The 19,672-nt window shown below is 42.5% G+C and overlaps 1 protein-coding gene across 8 annotated transcripts in view; it reads left to right on the forward strand.

Annotated features, from left to right (window-relative positions):
* Positions 1–19,672, forward strand: part of CNTN4 (contactin 4) — a 262,223-nt gene that overhangs the window by 233,760 nt on the left and 8,791 nt on the right. For 7 of the 8 annotated variants that reach the window (XM_021409696.1, XM_021409697.1, XM_021409698.1 and 4 more), the window contains 2 exons: positions 16,085–16,260; positions 17,999–18,119. In XM_021409696.1, coding sequence (XP_021265371.1) covers positions 16,085–16,260; positions 17,999–18,119 — 297 coding nt within the window. The remainder of the gene's footprint in view (positions 1–16,084; positions 16,261–17,998; positions 18,120–19,672) is intronic. The other variant, XM_021409701.1, reaches the window with a different exon arrangement.

Consider the following 19,672-nt stretch of genomic DNA (forward strand, 5'->3'; position numbering starts at 1 on the left):
GGATTAGCAAGTGCTTTTTTCTCCCTCAGTGCTCTGTTTTCACTTGGTTCCATTAGCATTAATGGAAGTGACACGTGTGCATGAAGCAGAGAATAAACTCTTTTAAGCCCAGGATGTGGATATTAGCAGCAGACAGAGAAATGCAATTTCAAAGTCTATCCCATAAAAAGTATGTAAGAGCAGAAACTATTCTGAACTCCAAATGAACTGTGTAAAATACTCTTATTTTATACTGAAATGCTTGAGTTTCTCTGCCCTAAGTAAAACACGGGCAAGGTATGACAGAAATATGACTGAATACCTTACTTTAACTCTGTTTTGTGGTGTAAAAAAGACTTAATTTATCAGCTGATGAGTTTTTTGACCTTAAGATATGCTTATATTCTCTCCTAACTCATCTTATGTCATTGGGTAGGACACTGTGAAGGTCGAAAGACATTTTTTCTAGCCTTCCTCTGTTCTCCCATTAACATTGCAGGGTCTCTCTCCTTTTTTCTTTTTTTTTTTTTTTAATTTTTTTCTCTCTCAGCGAGAGATGCTTGACAGTGTCACAGACAATGTGGGCTAGGATGGGAGGAGGAGGAGAATGTCTGTTACCCCAGAACCAAGGAGCTTAAAATAAATGCCTGGCAAACAACCAGAGAGGGATGAATAAATATTCATATTCTGCATGACTAGACAGCTTACAAAATATGAAATTCTGATGGGTGCCCATAGGGCTGTGTATTAACATGCTGTTGTCAGAGCTGCTGAGCCTCAGTGGCTTCCTGAACCTGTGAGCTTGTGTTTTGGGTTTCTTCCATTGGTTTGCTCTCGGTGAGAACTCTTCTGGCCTCTGAGACCTAAAATCTTGCAAACTTGCGTGTCAGGTTTGACCTTTAAATTAAAAAGCAGGATTGAATTTGTAAGGATCGAGGAGAATCCCACAGATGGCCTTCAGAGCTATGTAAAACATGGCATGTATTTATATGTAGCACTCATAAATATGAATTTTCCATCTCTCTTTTTCCATTTTTACTGTACTCGAGGCTAAATGTTCAGTTCTTCCAACACGTAGCAAGACTGTAGCCTTTCTCAGCACCAGGAGATTACATGACAAAGCATATAAACTGTGCAATACGAGTTTATTTGTATTTAATGCCGTTGTATAAATGGGCTAATTCAGCGGCAGCTCTGAAATAGGACGCTCATTTCAAGACACTGCAGTACAAGGTCTGAGCTCATGGAGTGCAGGGAGGGGCTGGGGCCAGGGGCCTCCCCTGCAGGGATGTCCCAGCTCCGGTAGAGGCAGAGAGAGCCGCTGTGTGAGTGCTTGGCAGGGTCTGTAATTTCTCCTCCGATGGCAAAGTACGGTTCTGGTCGTACACTTGCATCTCTGACAAGGGCAAGTTCCGATGGTATTATTTGCCTGTTTCATTATCATGTACTTTTAAAATTTTCCTCGTGCCATTTGCTTGTCTCCTTTTGATTGTTACGGGAGGACTCAAAGCAGTAAAAGCAAAAGATTTTTTTGTTAGCTGGTATCCATATCATTTTAGCAGAAAACTAATACAAAGATAATGTCAGTAGGTTATTTTTTCCTCACACTTGAATAGGCTGATTGTCTTGACTTTGTCCAGCATGGGGATCCACATCATTTTCTATAAAATTGCATATTTTCCATTCCAAGCCTATTCCTTTGTACAGACATCAAATTGGTGCCTTGCATTTAAAATTGAAAACATTTATTTAATACTGTAAACTCTGGTTCATTGTCAAAAGGCTTTTCAGAATCTTCAGTGTTACTATCTTCAAACCCGATGTAGAAGTAGATGGGCTCGTAGCTGAGAGGCAGCCCTGTGCTCATCAGTGTGAGTGCAGCCTTTGAGCTCTGTACAAATGGTGTTGTTGGGATGTGGAGGTCTTCTGGCTCCTCTTGCCATCTGTGATTGCTGGGTTTCAACATAACTTGATCGGTATTGATCTCTGCAGTTTGGAAAATAGTTTGCCTTCCAGCCAAGGGGCTAAAGTGCGTTTTATACTGCTTTGGATTGTCTTAGCAGATAAGGAAGAACTGTTTTTTTCATCTTCAGAGACTGCATACTGTGCTGCCCATAGTGAACTAAGCATTGAGTTCAGTCCTCTATCTCCAAAAGCACACTCCAGAGGAGAGACGTTGCTTCCTAATGACCAACCATCTGGCCATGATGGCGTATTTCTGAAGTTTTGTTTTGAACATTGTTGGTGTTGCATAGTGCAGGGTTTCTTTGAGTTGTTTGTGGCTTAATTACTACATAATAGTCGGGCAGTATGCACTAACACATGCAGTCAAAAGCAGGATTTCTCATGTTCCCTTTTCTACTCCGGTGCCCAATGCCCTCCCAAAGTGCAGCCAGGGGTTGCTTGAGTTTAGAAAGAAACTCATTAAATAACACCTTGTGTTGAAAGGAAAGTATATAATTTATAAAAGAGAGGCAGACTTAAAAGTAATAATTCCAGAGCAGCCCTTTAGGGCTGTCCGTATATTATGGGCTTTTGGAATGAACCTTGACAGCACACAAGGTGTGTTTTTGTTTGGCTGGTAGTAAAGCCAAGATTTTCTGCACAAGACAAAGAGCTCTGAAATAGTCCAAAGTGTTGTTAATTTTTTTTGGTGATGGCTGCACGCAGTTTTTATATGTGGTCCAGATATGAATATTCCTTATCTGACTTAACACGTGGTTCTAAAAAATGTCAGGGAGAAAAAGTAAATTTAGAGTATAAACTGCTTTTCTCCATAATCTCTATATCAAGAGTTTTGTAAGGAAAAAAAAAGGATTAGAGGGAACTGCCGGCACATGAAAGCACAGATTCATTCACAAGGGCATGTTGGTACGTTCTCATGGTTATGAAATAAAGATTATTCCTCAGTTTGAAAATCTTTCTTGACTTCTAACTCACATCCAGTAGAAAACGTTTGATTTTAACAATTGACAATGAAAGCTATAATCTTTGGCTCTAAAATTGCAAAGTAACGTATTCTGCTCTAATTGGACTATTTCCACTGAAACACATTATTTCTAGGGCATAATTAAGGGTCTTTTGTTAGGCTTCAGTAAAATTATGACCGAGGGCACTGTGTGAAAGGCGTGCTTGTAAGTGAGAGAGTTGTGCATCCACTCCTCCTAACCATGGCACTCTGAGGCTTTGGGCACAGTTTGCTGGAGGTCATTAATGACCAATGGGTGGAAGAGCTCCAGGTAGAAACTGGTGGGCTTGGTGGCTGGTAGATGCTGTCTTAATTCAGGATCCTTGCAGCTTTTAAGGAGTTCCACTCCATACGGCACTTCAAATATGGCTTTTAATCAAGTATTTTATTGGTTCGGGTAACTTACAAGTTCATTTACAACTGCAAACCACTGCAGAAGTTATTGTATGGTGCCTGTACAAAATTGCCTTCTGCAGCAGCAAGGACCTCATCTCGTGTTTCAAACTGAGGCCTAACTCGCAGCCACTCATGAATGAACAGTGCCATGAGCTCTGTTTCTTATCCGGGAGAGGAAAAAAAAAAAAAGTAGGTCATCTTCCAGGGACTAAAACAGTAAATGGCAAAGATACGTGTGAATGAAATAAACCGTAAAATACCAGGGGTTTGCACTTAGGCCTGGCTGAATGAAGTTTTTTTTTTCTTGTAAGCACTTAGTGATCATAACAAATAAAACTTGTAAACACAATATAACTGTTAAGCTTCATTAAATTTGCAGCAGACAATTAATTTTTTTCAGGCAATTCAAATGGTCTTCTGTAGCACTGACTCGGTTTAATTGAACATATTACCACAAGCAGACAATAAGAAATATATTGAAGATATCCATCTGGCTTTCATGGAAAACCTTGTGCGTTTTGTTTTCTGTGTCTGTCACAAGCCTTACTAATTGCTTCATTTTGGCTGTTTTACAGTCAGTGTGATTTAGCCATTAATGTGATGAAAGTCATCTTAGTGAAGAGCTTGATATTAAAAAGCATAGATCTCTGGCCTATCTCTCCTGCCAGTTTTGGAGTTATCCCTGGCGTTATTCGAGTTGTATTTTTAAAAGCAGAAATACAAATATATTGACTCTTACGAAGGTTCTCCAGGTATTTTGACCATCACACTGCTGTCAAGTCAGAGTGGGACGCGTGCTCTGGGTAAATGCAGCAGAGTGCTCTCCCTTCCCAACCACCTTCCTGCTCAGCTCTGTGCGCTGCAACCTCCAGCCAACCTTCAGGCACAGCGGGGGCTTGGAGCGGATGGCTTAGAATAATGCCTTACAAAGCTCAGCAGTTTCTTTTTAGGAAATTTCTTGTCCTCTCCCGCCCAGAAAAGAAAAGCAAGAAGTTCAGGAGTTGACTCAGTCATCAATAGAAGATTGGGTTGTTTAGCTCGTCATTGAAGATCAAATCCATACATCAGCTGAAAAGGGAGATGGCCTATAGGTTAAACACAGACTCTTAATGAGACAAAAGCAGGTTAATGAATGCTTTTCATCAACTTTCTTTAATTTATTTTAACACGATCCATTTCAGAAAGGTTAAAGTATTTCTCAGTTTTTGAATACAAATGAAAATCCAGCATAGTTAAAATGAAACTGTAGATTAAAGACTTCTGATATATATTTTAATCCAAATGCAGTGCAGTAGATTGTGTGTGCTTATGTATGTGATTGGATATAGAATGTAAGCAACAAATTATTTTCTCCAATAGTTTGTTTCATAACTAAAGAAGACTACCCAGAGCTTATTAACTGGAAACAACCGTCCAACTGGGGACACTTACAAATTCATGAGAAAAGTCAAATACATTTGGCTGAGCTTTTTTCCACTCATTTCCCTAGCCAGTAGCTGCAGAGAATTAATTTAGATTTCAAAGAGCTACTAGCAGCAGGAGGAAGAGCTGAGGTCTGTGGGATGAGCCAGAACCATGCGCTCTGGCTAACGAGGCAGGACTGCCAGGCAGAGCAAGGCAGGAGCGGCACCCACACTGGCTGCTCAGTGATAGAGAGATCCAGCAGGGGTTGGATGTAAGGGGCCATGTTCTCAGTTCCTGTGACTCTGTGTTTCTTAATGGACTCGCTGGGAATTTCTGGCTGCAAACCATCCTGGAGCTTTTAGTTTCATGCAGCTGTTTTGTTCCTAGAGAATGAAAAATGACAATTGTACTGCAGCAGGACAAAAATCCCATGCATCTTCTTTTTGCTCGTTCAGGAAGACTTTGTGTTGTCAGTCTACTAACGTAATGAGTTTGATCTTCATCCCAAAGGAGGATAGAGTTTATCCTTTTCCAAAGCATGCAGCGTGATGAACTTCATGGAAATCCCGCAAATCTTGAGTACTGTAAGAGGAAACAGCACAACAGAGGAAATGTGCTATCATTGTAGCATGCAGTCCTGTTGTGAGAAATGGGGGATGTGTCCCTGGAGCCACTTCTGTCCACACCCAAGCAACTCAGTCTGCGCAGTGAGGGAAGGGGGAGATAATGATGGCAGCATTACATGCACTGAGAAAATGACTGTCCGTCCCCATTTCAGGCGAGAGATGAAGGAATCATTCTGGGGGAATAAAGAGTAACAGTGGTAATGACTCTGTTACCCCTAAGAACTTTATATCCTTGAAAATAGTAACTAAGAGCAGACTAGCCTGAAGGCTATGTTTTTAACTTCAAAGATACAGATGAAGTGTTTAGAGAGCACATTTTCTGTAGTAGGAGGAAAATGTGTGAGTGATGAAGGAAAGAATCTGGGACAGTACTCGGGGAAATATCAGTCGTCTTGTGTGTTTTCTCAGAAGCATTTTTGGAAGCAGCTTAGCAGAACCAAACTTCACAGGCTTTAAACAGTTTTGACTTTTTCTCCCTGAGACTGGCTGGATTGGAAGGGGAATTGAGTGCTGGTGCACTCAGTTGCATATCAGGTAGTAAGAGTGGCCCTATAATAAAGACTGGCTGTGATGGTTCTTAGCACATCAAAGAGTACGACAGCACTGTTGAGCGGTGATGGAGGTGATGTTTGCAATGCTAGGGACTCCTGGAACCTGATTTTCACCTCATCTCATGCAATTTCAATAAGATTATGGGCAATCGCGTCAAAGTTAATGTGGGACTAGAGACCCTTGTCTTAATCCCAGAATCGTGGTGGCAGAGAGAATTTGACACCAGACACTGCCAGAATAGGTTGAGTTCTGGGTGTGCTGTATCTCAGTATTAAACCAGTTATTTGGGAATACGACGTGAATGTGAATCTTCATGGTTCCATAGCAGGTTGCTTCTGAAAGACAAGGAAGTTTTGTCATCGACTTGTTTTGCTGTGCTGTGTTGAGTTGCTTCTCTCTCACACACGCACACTCTTACTTGAAATACAAATTTTATTTTCATTACATTTGAAGTTTTTGATTGGAACATAAAGAGCTAATGATCAAAGTTGTAGATTTTAGTACTGTTTTCTTCTAGCTTCATTGCAAATACATTGAAATATTAATCTTTGTTAGAATTTAGAAAGTCAGCAGTACTTCACCAGTGAAAATTTCAGTTCCTTTCATGTCTTGCTAGGAAGTCTTTGTAACAACTCAAGCCTGAATCCATTCATCCTGATAACTAAAGTGCTTGGTGGAATGGGAGAGGAGTGACAACTCCTGCAGCAGAGAGCTATGGGTGGGAATGTCAGGGAGAAATACTGCAGACCGTGACTGACGTCCCAGCAAAGTTGTGTGCTGAGAAGCACAGGACCAAGCTGATCCATTGCTGAAACCAAGCTGGAAGGAGAGGTGTTGGTGCTGATCTGCTGCTTGTTCCTCCCCCTCTTTGCGTGTCTTTTCACCAGTTAGACCTTGGCTCTTGTTTTGAAGCAATGTGCTTAGGAAAAACTTGTGGCTAATTTGAAGTAAAATGCCATGCAACAGGAGGAATGTGAGGGACACTTTAACGATGCCCTGTGCTGAATATTCAGTAGTGTAGGAGCTGAGAATATTGAGCAGGTTATAATGATGGAATGATCTTGCAGGTGGTTGTTCTCATTCCGCACATGATCCTGCCTTGATCCTGCCCCTGTCTGTAGCATCGGTACACCAACAAGGGAGCAAAACAGGAGTGAGTTGCTCACAAGGGCTTGCCTTGTCTATTTGTCACCAGCTAATTGGGACATGGGAGCGTGAGGCACTCCTCGCAAGGAGCAAAGCGCACAGAGACAGCCTCACCTTCACTGGGAAGCAAATTAAACCTTTGTGGCCCAGGAAGTGGCCTTTGAAGGTTTATTTTGTTGGCTCTGTTGGACTGGAACTTGGTCTTTTTGGAGTGAGGTGTTTGGGTTTCGGTCCTGCCTGGCAGCAGAGAGGTCTCAACAGGGTTTCAAGTAAAAGTTTATCTTAAATAAAACTATCTACTGCGCACAGCGGTGTCAGAAGACAAAACGCTTTCTAATGAAGGCCTCACTTCCATGTGATAGGCTGGGTAAATAAGGCAGCAGAGACTTTTAATGACTTGCCCAAGGTCAGACAAGGAAAGAAAGGAACAGAGCTCATTTTATTCCCTTTCACTCCAAGATCTGTGCTCTTGCTGGCCTTCATCCCACAGTGCTCCTGTACTTTTCGCTCTCTTTTGCTTATCTAATTCTCTATTCAGCATAATTCTGTTAAGCTTAATTGTTCACATTTGGTCGTGATTCAAACTCTAAAAATTCAAGCAAGTATTTAATAGGATGGCTCACATGCTGTGCTTGCCCCTAGCAGGAGCGATTTACAAGCCGGCAGTTTTGTAGATGCTCCCTCTGCGAATAGCCACTAAATAGAGCTAAAATCACTCCCTTTCTTGCTTTTCCTCTTCCCGTTGGCTGACTCAGTTCTTTGGATACTTGTTAATTCCAGAGGTTTGAGTCTGAGTTTGGATAATTGCTGTTGTGCTTTCCTAATTAGTCTTAAACTTGCCGGGTACTTCCTGACAATGTACTGTCCACACGTTTTTTCTGCTATTTGTATGAAAAACCTGAAAAAGAATCCAGCATCATCCATTTTCTGTCTGAAAAAAAAATATATTTGAACATTTTAAAATTGGTTTTAAATAGAAAAAAACTATATGTTACTGTGACAGCAATATTTTTTGCAAGTGTTCAGTTTATTAAAGAATTTGACTTTTTCATGTGAGGTTGACCTTTAAGCTCACCTGACAAGATTTTTCTGAAACTGCAAGTAAGTCTTCCCATAATGGATTGCCATCCTTGTCTGCAGATGGGTTGTATCTAGTCCCTCCCAATGCACTACAACTTCTTAATTATGTCTTGTTGTCAGGATGGCATTTGCTGAGGCACTAGAGAAGTGCCCAGATTTCTTTTTTAGTGTAGACTGCCAATAGCTTGGGAATTGCAGATTTTACTTTTGTGTGGTAGAGTCATTTCTCTATGGGAGCTACTTGAGAGAACTTCTACTAATTATATTCTAATTATAAAATAGTAGGAGCAGATGCTGCTGTAGAAAAATACTTTGGCTGAGGGCATTCATGGGATTGATACAACAACCCAACCAGAAGATAAGCCATTGTGGTAACAGCAGGAGATAGACATTCAGTGGTGAAAACTGAGGTGGTCATTTTTCCTAATGACAAATAGCCACGAGTTCTGCTGGGAATATAACAGTGAGGGAGTGCTACCGAGAACTAATTGTATTAATTTTGAGAACTAAGAGCTATTGCCTCTTTGTGCAAATTCCACACTGTATGAAATGCTACTTACATAGATACCTGTATTATAGCATGTATGGGAGTTCTGCTAACTTTGGATAAATATACTGATGCAGCAGTTACTGCAAATCTTTGTTTTAAAGAAGTGAAACACATGGGAAGTAAAGTAGAATACTTAGAAATTTGTCCAGTTTGTTGATAGTAAAAGCTTTCCTTTTTCGGAGCTCTCAGCAGATACTCGCTCCCAGTCCTCCTTCCCATTGGGACTGGTGACTTGCTGTGCTCACACCAAGCTTGGGGAGCTCGGTGTGCCTGGGGCTGCCTGATAAATCACCTGTACACCAAGAATTGCTTATCCCAAGACATTTTTTAAAAATACAAGACTTGATTTGGATGGGATTAAGGATGGTTAGGCTGTGCATCATCCACTGGGAAGCCTGAAATTCCACCTAGTGATTTTCATGCCATTCTGTAGGTTTGACAGCTCCAAGAGGCATCAGCTCCTAATGACTCTTAATTTGGGGTTTATTCTTGCATGTCAGCTTATTCCTAACATCTTGGTCCTGAGCAGGAGGGTTTAGATAACTGACATAGGGCTCAGGTAGGAAAAATCTAAAAGCACGCTCCACCACGAAAGTGCAAAAACCATGGCAGTCACTTTATAATTTCTCAGTTTAAATGCTTGCCTCTCATATTATTGCTGCTCTGTTTCTTTTTGAAGATTTTTATTCGTGGTCATTGCCATTCAAAACGTGTTTAAAAACCCCATAAATCAACAGTCCCAGCAGGTTCAGCTGTTCAAAGGGGCAGAATGCTTCTGGCCACAGCCCACATACGCGGGCTGCACAACAGACGGCATGGCATTATGTTTGCACAATTACCTGTGGCTTGTGTAACAAGGGGAACAGTGATTGATCCTTGAGTGACTTGCAATTTATCAAAGATTAGATATGATTTCTCCTGTATCTGATTAACCTTCTCTGTAAGATGGCCATCATTTTTGTAATGACAGTAGATTATTCCATACTTGAAAAGATGGATATCAGCTAGTTTCAATCAATAGCCCACAAAAGGTGACACCTTGGATTCCCTGGGTTATCTATAAAGTGTGTCACAAATGGTTCAATCGTTTGTCAAATATACCAATTTCATGTAATGCACCTCTGAAGTGGAGTGGCTTTCATTTGAGCCAGAAATGCAAAGAGAGACAGAAGGTATGTTTGGGTTTTGTAGCGTAATCAGGCAGTGTTGCACACTGCCATAAAGAGCAAGGATGAGTTTCTGTGAGTGACAGATTTGACTGTCATTTCCAGACCCCATTACATATGATTTTCTTCCTCACAATTGTGTGGAGAGAGCTTGATTTGATAAGATTGCATTGCACTGGGTAAAATGGAGGTTAAAATGAAGTATTGTGCCCTCTTGTTATTTAAGTAACACTCTTCGTACTCTCAGTGGAGTGGATATATTTTCATATATTTTGTCTTTCAATTTGCTGTGATGGAACATCCCTCCCCAGTATCCTTTGATGCAGTTCCATTCTTAATGTGTTTTCAGATTTAAATTAACCTTCATTTATTATTCAGCCACACAAAGGATGTGTATTTGAGTATGCAGAAATGCAATCTGCTGATTGACTGCCGGGTCCCTGTCTGCGAGGTGGGAGGCATTAATTCCTTGGAGGGAGACTTGCATCAGTTCAGACAGTTTTCAGTCTGTGGGAAGCTCTTTTTCAGTGTCAGTTTAAGAAATACATTAATAATTTGGACCTCAACTGCAGTTCGGCTCTGAATGAAGCCAAGAAGGCATTTGCTAAAGTGAGGCTTAGGGACATGGATGGGCAGGTTACGAGGAGCAATGTTTGAACTCTTCTCGTAGAACAAACCTTGCCCACACCAAAGCAAGGAGCTTTGAGAAAGGGACTCAAGCAACCTGCTGAAGCACCTATCTGAAAGTAACAGCTTGGCTGTCCCCCCGCTTCAGTTCTGCTATGGCAAGTTTTAAGCCAAGTGAGTTGCAAGACAAAGATCCTCCTTCAGGAAGGCAGTTTTAGCGCATCATAAATGCCCAGCTAGACTGAGCGTATTGCTGAATTGGTCTTCAGTTTTCCAGGAAAGGTCAAATGTTCCACCCCTCGTTCCTTAATCCCCGTTAAATACACGGCCATGTGTCACTGCCTTGGGAGCCAAATATCAGTGCTCCCTGATGGCATGGGAAGATCTAGACCACTAACCACATATTTCTAGAATCAAAACACGACTTCAGTCCTAAGCCTCGAGTCCCTTTTCTAAAGCTGATGGTGTCCCTTTCACTTCCATCTCGTTAGGCTGAACTTCCGCAGTACCCACTCAAGAGCACTATAAGTGCTGCAGCAGTTTCTGCTAAGAAATGTGCCTTATAAACTGGTTACTTGTCCTGGGAGAGCACGTGTAGCAGCTGGTATGGAACACAACAGTTATGTCGGTGTGAGAAGGAGCCACGTGCTATTCCTGAAAGCCTGTACGTGGCTCATACTGCTCATCTCCATGATGCTGCAAAGCAGGATGTGTTATATTTACTTTGGTTTTCCTCGTTTCTTTCTCACATCAGTTTCAGCTCTGCCCCATAAAGTACTCAAACAATCTCCTAAGATAGCTGTAGTTCACCATGCTAATCATACTACGTTTTCAGTTATTCACCAGTCATTACTCTCTTCAGTTTGGGGTCGTATTTTCCTGTCTTCAGCATTTCTCACAGGCTCTGATGGTGCCCAGAGCACTAATTGCTCCCAGAAGCTGAGCCGGTCGCCAGGTCTGGGGTGCTGGGGACTTCATGCTCTTGGAGAATCATTTCAGTCACAAATGGGAGAGAAAGAAACATTGGAGCACATTTGAGCGCTTACTTATTGGACTTTGATTCTTTAGTTGCTCATTGGAAACAGATGTTTCTACCTCCAGGATTGATTTTTATTATCTCTAGACACGATTTGCCCTAAAATCAATATAATAATGTAAAATGTCATTGCTGATAGAGGGCATTGACCTGCAATGCATTTATTAACTCCCTCTGATTAAAAAAAAAAAAAAAGGAAAACAGCAACATGCTAACATGCTGATATTCCATAAAGAGAAGGAATGAGTCCCAAACACATTATAATTTGTCTAAAAAAAAAAACTGTTTTAAAATCTTGTCTGTGAAATCTGAAATTGTTTATGCAGATTTCACTAATGCAGATTAAGTACGAAATGTAGGTGGACTTGTAACATTAATGGCTGTTTAAGACAATCAGTTAATTAGAAGGTTAATCAAACTTGCAAGTACTACTTGTCAGCCTGGGTCCACATAAGGAATATCAGCAATGTGGATGGAAATTCAGCCCTGGAAAAGGCAGCATTCTGTCTATTTTCTGCAGCACTGGGTGCAGCCCTGTGAGCTTGGCGTCACTTCCCTTTGCCTTACCTTCTTGTTTGAAGCATCTGGTCATGGAACATAAACTCTTGCACCTGAGCATTTGTGCTTGAACCTGGACTTACCTTGTCACCTGCATTGGCTTTCGTTAGGCCAAAAATAGACCCAAATTATGTTCCTTCTGTCCCTAAGTAGCCGCTGCAGTTTTTACTTTCTGCCAAGAAAGGGAAAGTTCTGATTTGTGTCCATTTCTCTTCCATCAGTATTTACAACGCTTTGCCTCAGAAGGCATTGTTAAGTTTTGGGAGGAATTCCGATTCCTTCAGTTTTTTGCCACAGATAAATAAGTCAAAAACCAGAGTATTGCTTTCTCTTCTCTCTCTTTTGACCTCCTCTATGCTAAGCCAGAAGCTTATTTGGCGTTTAGGCAGTAGTTAAACAGAAACCAGCTCTGGGAATGCTGACATTATTTCTTCTTTAGATTACTCTCTGAGATGCTCGGGTCTGCTGACACGAGGCCAACAACAGCAGGGTATGACAGTTCAGTCTTTTGTCATAGTGAAAATGTCCTCCTCCATCCCGAGCTGACCTCACTGTTTGCTGAGTGCCTTGATACCCGCAGATCTGCGGTGCTGCAGTTTCTAATGTCACTGAATCCCCTCCCTATGGAGCTGAGCGCAGCCACCACAGCTGAGCCATATTGGACATGAGTGTATTTGGAAATGGGATGCCAAGAGCCGAGGAATGCAAACAAATCTGCCTTCCTGTAGGTAGAACCCCTCTCCCCCCCCCCCATCCCATGGAAGTCTTGCTGCTTGGTACCGCACACGTGGGGCTGCTTCTTGCTCTGCCCTTGTCCTCTTGTGTCATTCCGAGATATTTGCCTGCTCTGGACTGACTTGTTGGGTTGCTTTTTTTTTTTTAAACAAAAAAGTAAGCGTTATCTGTGAGTGTCAACCTCTGCCTCACTTTATGTCATTTATGTCATGCCTCTGTGGATGGTATCCCACTGTGTCGTGTCCTCCAGATCAATACGATACAACACAACTCCACGTGAGCTACAACAAGCAAGCCCAGCCATGCAAAGCTGTTTATCCTAAACAAGTAATCCCTCCTAATAGATACCCAATCAATAGCAAACCAGGGTGAGAAGGCTTCCCTTCAGGCTAGGGAACTGCTCCAGCCCACAGTGCACACAGCCTGCAACTCTGCAGCAAGTATGCAGTGCAGCTTCCCCGGATGGGGCACAGAGCACAGTCTGTGGCAGCTCCCTGTTAGCAGGGCACAGGGGACGCAAGCACAGCAGCTGCAGATGGGAAACACTGCTCAGCTCCTTATCTTCTTCCAAACTGAAAGCGAGCAAGAAAACTTGGTGAAGATCTCTGCTGATGTAAGCCAAATCATAGAACGGCTTGGATTGGAACGGACCTTGAAGATCATGTAGTTCCAACCCCCCCAGTGCACTAAATGAGGCAGAAATACAGTGAACTCTCAATGCACTGCAGCAGTAACACCAAAGGATGCCACTCAGGACACACGTGGGTAAGGAGAGCTGCAGTGATCCCTGCATGCCCAGGGGCTGCTGAGCCATCCTGGCATGCATTTGCTCTGCTGAGGGTCTGCCTGTCGGCAGGCGAGGAAAATTGTGTGTAGAAAGAATATCACATGTTTCCGTCCCATGGCAAGCACAGAAACTGTGTTGGAGAAAGCGCTGACGTGCGAGGAGGCAGCAGGGAGCTGCCCTGCTTCCCTGAGCCATCAGTGACACCTAGAGCCAGAGCCCCGCAGGGGGCACGCTGCACCCTGAGCCTGGGCTGCACAGCACAGCCAAGCCAGGCTGAAAGCCAGGTTATTCTGCACCCTGATGAGGAGCTTTTCATCCCCTGGGAGCAATCCCTTTGGCATTCAGCATTTGCCTGTTTCTTGTTCAGAAACTCAGTGGTAATGCCAGACAAGCTGTTACGGCGCTGGCTCGGGGCAGTTGTGCTCCCTTTTCTCCTTGCTGGGATGGTTTTGTGAGAGGTGCCCGGTGCTGCTTCCCTTGGCGGGGGCTCACTGCCCCTCAGAGAACAACTGATAGACAGCGTAATTCTGGTATTGTTAAAGCACTCACCAGTTGTTGCTGAAATGGTGCCTGATGTTACAGATTTTGAAAATGCAAATCTAATAATTTTGGTTACCGCTTGGCCACGTACCACCGAGATGTGCCTATATGGGCCGCCCTCGATTGGCTTCTGAATAATGTTTTCTATTTGCTGCTCTGCTCAGGTTATTCCTGAGCGAAGGGGCGAGGGGGTGGTTTTGTTTTTCAGCTTTTCCAGTCCTTGAGAAGAGATTGGTAAGCATTCTCCTTGGGGTGATTTGCAGAGGGCTTTGCAGGGGGCTCCCACAGATGCCAAGCATGGCTGGGGTCAGAGCCTGCGCTGCGCGTCATTTGTCATCGTGCCCTATCAGCCGCTCCTCTAACCCACTGTGCTCAGTTCTAAGATTGCAATGCTTCTTGACATGATTGGATTGAAACCTGGGGGCCTGATTTTCAAAGGCACTGGGCATTTGCATCCCCTACAGCTTCCACAGGAGCTGCGCTAAGCTGCTCTGGGAAATAGGTCATACCAAACATCCATGTTTCATTCTTTATATTTTTATAAGCTCTGTGTATTTCAACAGGAAGAATCAGATCTATGGTGTGGACTTCCTGCCTCTTGCAGAAAGTTCCAGAGAGAAGAGGGCTATCCACAGCAGAACCTCACTGCTGATGCTTGTTGAGCACCATGGTGTGCATGGTGCTTTGTGGGATGCGTCTAGCAGCACTCAGGGCAGTGTAGGAGGCACTCATTGCATCTCAGAATCATGTCCTTCGTAAACATTTTAAACACTGATGCGAAGGCTCTTTGAGCTGGCAGTGAAATCTTTTTCCACTAATTCCTGTAGACTTTTGAAGTGAAAAGTTTTGCCCAGCACATGTATTTTTGCAGTGCCATTACTATTTTAGCAGAGAGTTAAGCAGTTGTCTAGGAGTCCCTGGGTTGAAGTAGGTAAGATTTTGATTTCATATACTAGAGAATGAATAATGCCTGTATTATTTTACCATGACATCTGTGCGGAATAGATTTTTGGAATAAGCAAAAATATCTATCTATATAAGACTTTCAGACTTTTGGTCTCATTGTTAAGCAATATTTTTTCTCCTTTTCATTTCCTCTGAGGCCCTGTTGAAAAAAAATTACAGCATTTTTGTCAACAGAAATGAAAGACAAATGTTAACTTTAACGGCAGAGGGAATTCATGGGCACAGATAAGGGGCTGAAGTCTGCATAATGTGTCGTGGCTCATCTTTCTATGGCACCATTTTGTTTGCACTGCATGACTAAAGTTAGAAATGGACAAGGAAATCAGTGGTGAACTCCAACTGGGAATAAGGGGTTGGTCCCAAAGCCCAGGGTGGAGCTGGTACAAGACAGATAGGACTTCCCACATCACCGATATCTCCAGTCTTCTGACTTTCCTCTGTCAATATCATGTATCAGAAAATGACCAATTCTCACCTTTCTTCTGCTACATCTCCCCAAAATACTTCCTCCGTTCCCAGTCATCAGGTCAGTGACTTCTTGTTTATGACCACCGAGATCCTAAAAGAGGAGTCAGTCTGACTCATTAACCACCCACATCAGCTGGCCATGACACACAGGACCCACGTTTCACCCCCAAGCCTCTCTACTTGGTTTGTTGGGGCAGTTTCAGTTTGCATCTTGTGCAGGGTTCAGCTGGTATCACTTGTTGTTTATACTTATTCTTTATGTGGGCCCTCCTCAAAGAGAAAAACATGAATTTTAAAAGGTGAAAGGTGTAAGGATAAAATCAAAGATGTGGTAGTTCTGTTATTGCCTTAAGGATCTTCCAGAGTAACCACTGTGAATTTTTCAAACTCTGGTGGTGATGCTGTAGTTGTGGTAGATTGCTTAGGATCGTTTTCAGCTCCACATCTATCTCAATCCGAGAAAGGATTAATATTTTTTTTCCTGTTTTCTTCGTTTGTAGATCCAACTCGGGTTATGGTGTCACCTTTCAGCATGGATGTCACTGTTGGAGAAAGTATTGTCCTGCCTTGCCAGGTGTCTCATGATCACTCACTCGATATCATGTTTACCTGGTCATTCAATGGACACCTGATAGACTTCGAAAAAGATGGGGATCACTTTGAAAGAGTCGGAGGGGTAAGTATCAATTCTAAAGCAATCTTCCCAATGGGTTTCTCTTGCATTGGCAGTCTCAGAAATAACTGCAGGTAACACACAGAAGGGCTGCCAGCAGGAGAAATGGATTTGACTAAGCTGACGCTAGGAGACGTTATCTTATGTCTCATAGACTGAGAAAATAGGCATTGACAGTACACTGCTTTGTTACAGTTGATGCAGTATTGTTATAATTGCTTAATGACATGCCCTGAGCCTGAAGGCATGAATGATGTTTTACCTTTGCAGTGAACTGGATGTCAGAAGACCTATAGAGCAAAAAAAATACCATTTCACTTTCCAAGAAAAAAACAAAAGAAAAAAGGGGGCAAAATGTAACAGCCATAGAACTTTGTATTTATACAGAAACTAGGGCTGGCACATTTACATGACCATATTTTTCTCCTGTGACAACGTGCTTAAAGTAAGTACTTTTCCTCTACACAAAATGATCTTCATGGTGCTACAGATGTCACTGACCATTGGAGGTGACGTTTCTTCTCAGTGTTATCTGTGCGCATTTCCTGGTGATGACACATTGGTGTCTTTGGGTTCTTTATTGCTTGCTCGTTTGTAGGAAACCCAGGCTGTACCCAATGATGCTGCAAATTTCTGTAATGTCAAAGAATTGTTTGTTTGAGGTTTAAATACCATACTCATGGAAGCCTGATAGCTGGAAGAGTCAGGTGTGAGAAAAAGAAGGAGCAAAAGAAGAAGAAAACAAATACATTCTCAGCAAAGGTAGAGGACAGAAGAGTAGAGAGCGTTGCATGTTACCCCAAGGGAGGCTTTACAAAGTCACGCACCGTGCCAGGTTTCGGGCAGACGAGCAGTCTGTCTTTGCATTTGTCAGGAGTGAAATTTGATGCTGAAAGTAAAAGGAAATACAATTTACAAGCTTTGCTGTTATCCCTTAAAAAAAAAAAATCATTAAAAGATGCGTGTAAAGATTTTTGCCTAGGGTGCACATCAGCAGTGACAGCTCTTCCCTGTGACTGTGCTTGATTGGGCTGCAAAGCTAAAATTATGAACTGTATTAATATTCTTTGGTCTGAAAGCCACAATCACAAGGTTACCCTGAGATTTCTAATGTATTGAGTGCTTTGTGTCTGGAGAAACATTTAGAAAGAGTTTGGAGCTTCCTATACATACAGAAACATAATTAGTTCTATTCAACAGTTAATCAGACATGCATTTGGCATTTGGAAAACAAATTACCGCTGTTAGGTGATGCAAGATTTCCTAGGAGAGTGCTGTTCTCATGATCTTTAGTACAGAAACGCCGGGCAATCAAAATGCTGGCCGTAAGACAAGGCTGCTATTGCAGATGTCTCATAATTTGGGCTCGTTTGTGCTTACAAAATAGATGTTGACACAACTTAGACATCTGAATGGTGAAGAGGCTATAAATTAGATATCCAGAGAGTTGAAGGAGGAATTGAGGCAAACCTGCATAGGCTGTCACATTGTTTTAATGGGGAAACTGCTTAACGGACCCAAACCTGGCTCCCCTGCCCCTTGCAGAAGCCATAATTGTAGAAGCGCTCCCGCTCTTATCTTCAAGGCAGACTCACATAATTTTAATAGGCCACGGCTTGCATTACGAATGTTTTCATCAGCCAGTGTAAAATAAATCCATTAGTCACAGTGTCCTTCATGTGATAATGATGTTTAGCGCTCATTAAAAAGTAATTGTAACCACTTTTCTCTACTTTATCAGCAGGATTCAGCTGGTGATTTGATGATCAGAAGCATCCAGCTGAAGCATGCTGGGAAATACGTCTGCATGGTGCAAACAAGTGTGGACAAGCTATCTGCTGCTGCAGACCTGATTGTAAGAGGTATTTGAATTTTGTTACTGTTGTTGTTGTTGTAAAATTTCTTTTTTTTCTTATCTTCTGCTGCTGGTAAGACAATTCCTGGGCTCGGAGACATTCGTTAGGATCCCAGCATCTTGTAATTAATCTAAGAAATAAGCTCTAAGTACAAGCTGCAGTTCACAGTACATTTTCAAGCAGCATACATAAAGCTGCTTTCATATATGCGTACCCGTACAACAGACACACAGCACAGATAAACATACTAGTACATGTTCGTGTCCTGAATGCAAAACTTGCACCAGCTGAGCACATTTACTTGTTGAACTTTGCAGCAGAAATTGTCTCTAGCTTGTTCATTGCGTTCCTTTGCAGTTGTTCCTTTTCTAGAATAAACGTGATTTGGTAACCTCACTGATTTTTCAGGTTCTATTTGTTACCATACGTATTTTAAATATGACTTTAATGGAAATGCGATTAATTAACCTGAGTCTGAATCTTTACCAAAAAAAATTATATTTTTCCTACACGTGAGCTTTGAGAAGCGTGAAGCTGAGTCTTGCCCCGTTTTCCTCCATGCCAATTTTGAATTTGTCCTCCCCCCAGAAAATGTTTAAGATAGGTACTTCATAAGCACTCTGCTCTGGCTGTCCCTGCTTGAGCAAGGGTTGCACTACGTGGATCCGGAGGTCCATTCCAACCTCAACCATTCTGTGAAATTATAGTTTCCAAGTCTTCCATGTAGCAAAAAATCTCAGACAACTCAACAGAAGTAGGAGCACATGAAAAAGAAGTGAGAAATTCTCTCCTTATCAAATCCGGGCCACCCGTTTTGCTTTGGTCCCTCTGAATGTCTCATTTCATCTACTAATGTAACGTTTATGGCCGCATCGTGCAGCAGTCAGCCCATGCGGTTTGGGTTATTCTTTTTGTACACACATTTCAAAACAGCCTGCTGTAAGAACCTCAATTAGGTAATTTCCTTAGCATTGGCTCTGTAAACTAACAGGAGGAACATCACATTCTCACAGGAAAGTGCCCACTGGTGACAGCAAAAATACTGCTCTCGTCCCTCCCTCAAAGCGTCAGCAGGGACGTCTCCGTGCAGGCCGGTGGTCCTGTGGCTGCACCAGGAGCTGTGCTGCACCGTGCCCCCCACTGTATAACATTGGGAAATATCCCTGGGCTGTGAGACTGGAGGGGGAGGCGAATAGCTGCTGCGTAAATAGAGGTTTCATAATAGATGTTGTAAGTTTTTATAAATACATAGTCAGCTGAGCTATGTCAAGATGATGTGATGCAGCCCTAGGGAAAGGCTGTTATATCCATGCCAGGCTTCAGCAGTACCATGTATTTAGGGGATTTGAACTCCTACTGACAGACCACCCAGTTCCAAACTGGTTATCTCATCTACTTGAGTCAAGATGCAGCTGCTAATTCCTTCTTGTTTCCTCTGGTCACTGTATGAAGGTACCAGAGACTCTCTCCCCTCTGTTGACCTTGAGATAGCACCTGCATTAATGTCTCTGAATTAATCTGGCATGCTGCACACTGCCAAGAAGTATATTTGGAAATGT

Source organism: Numida meleagris, chromosome 11 (assembly GCF_002078875.1).
Source record: "Numida meleagris isolate 19003 breed g44 Domestic line chromosome 11, NumMel1.0, whole genome shotgun sequence".
NCBI lineage: Eukaryota > Metazoa > Chordata > Aves > Galliformes > Numididae > Numida > Numida meleagris.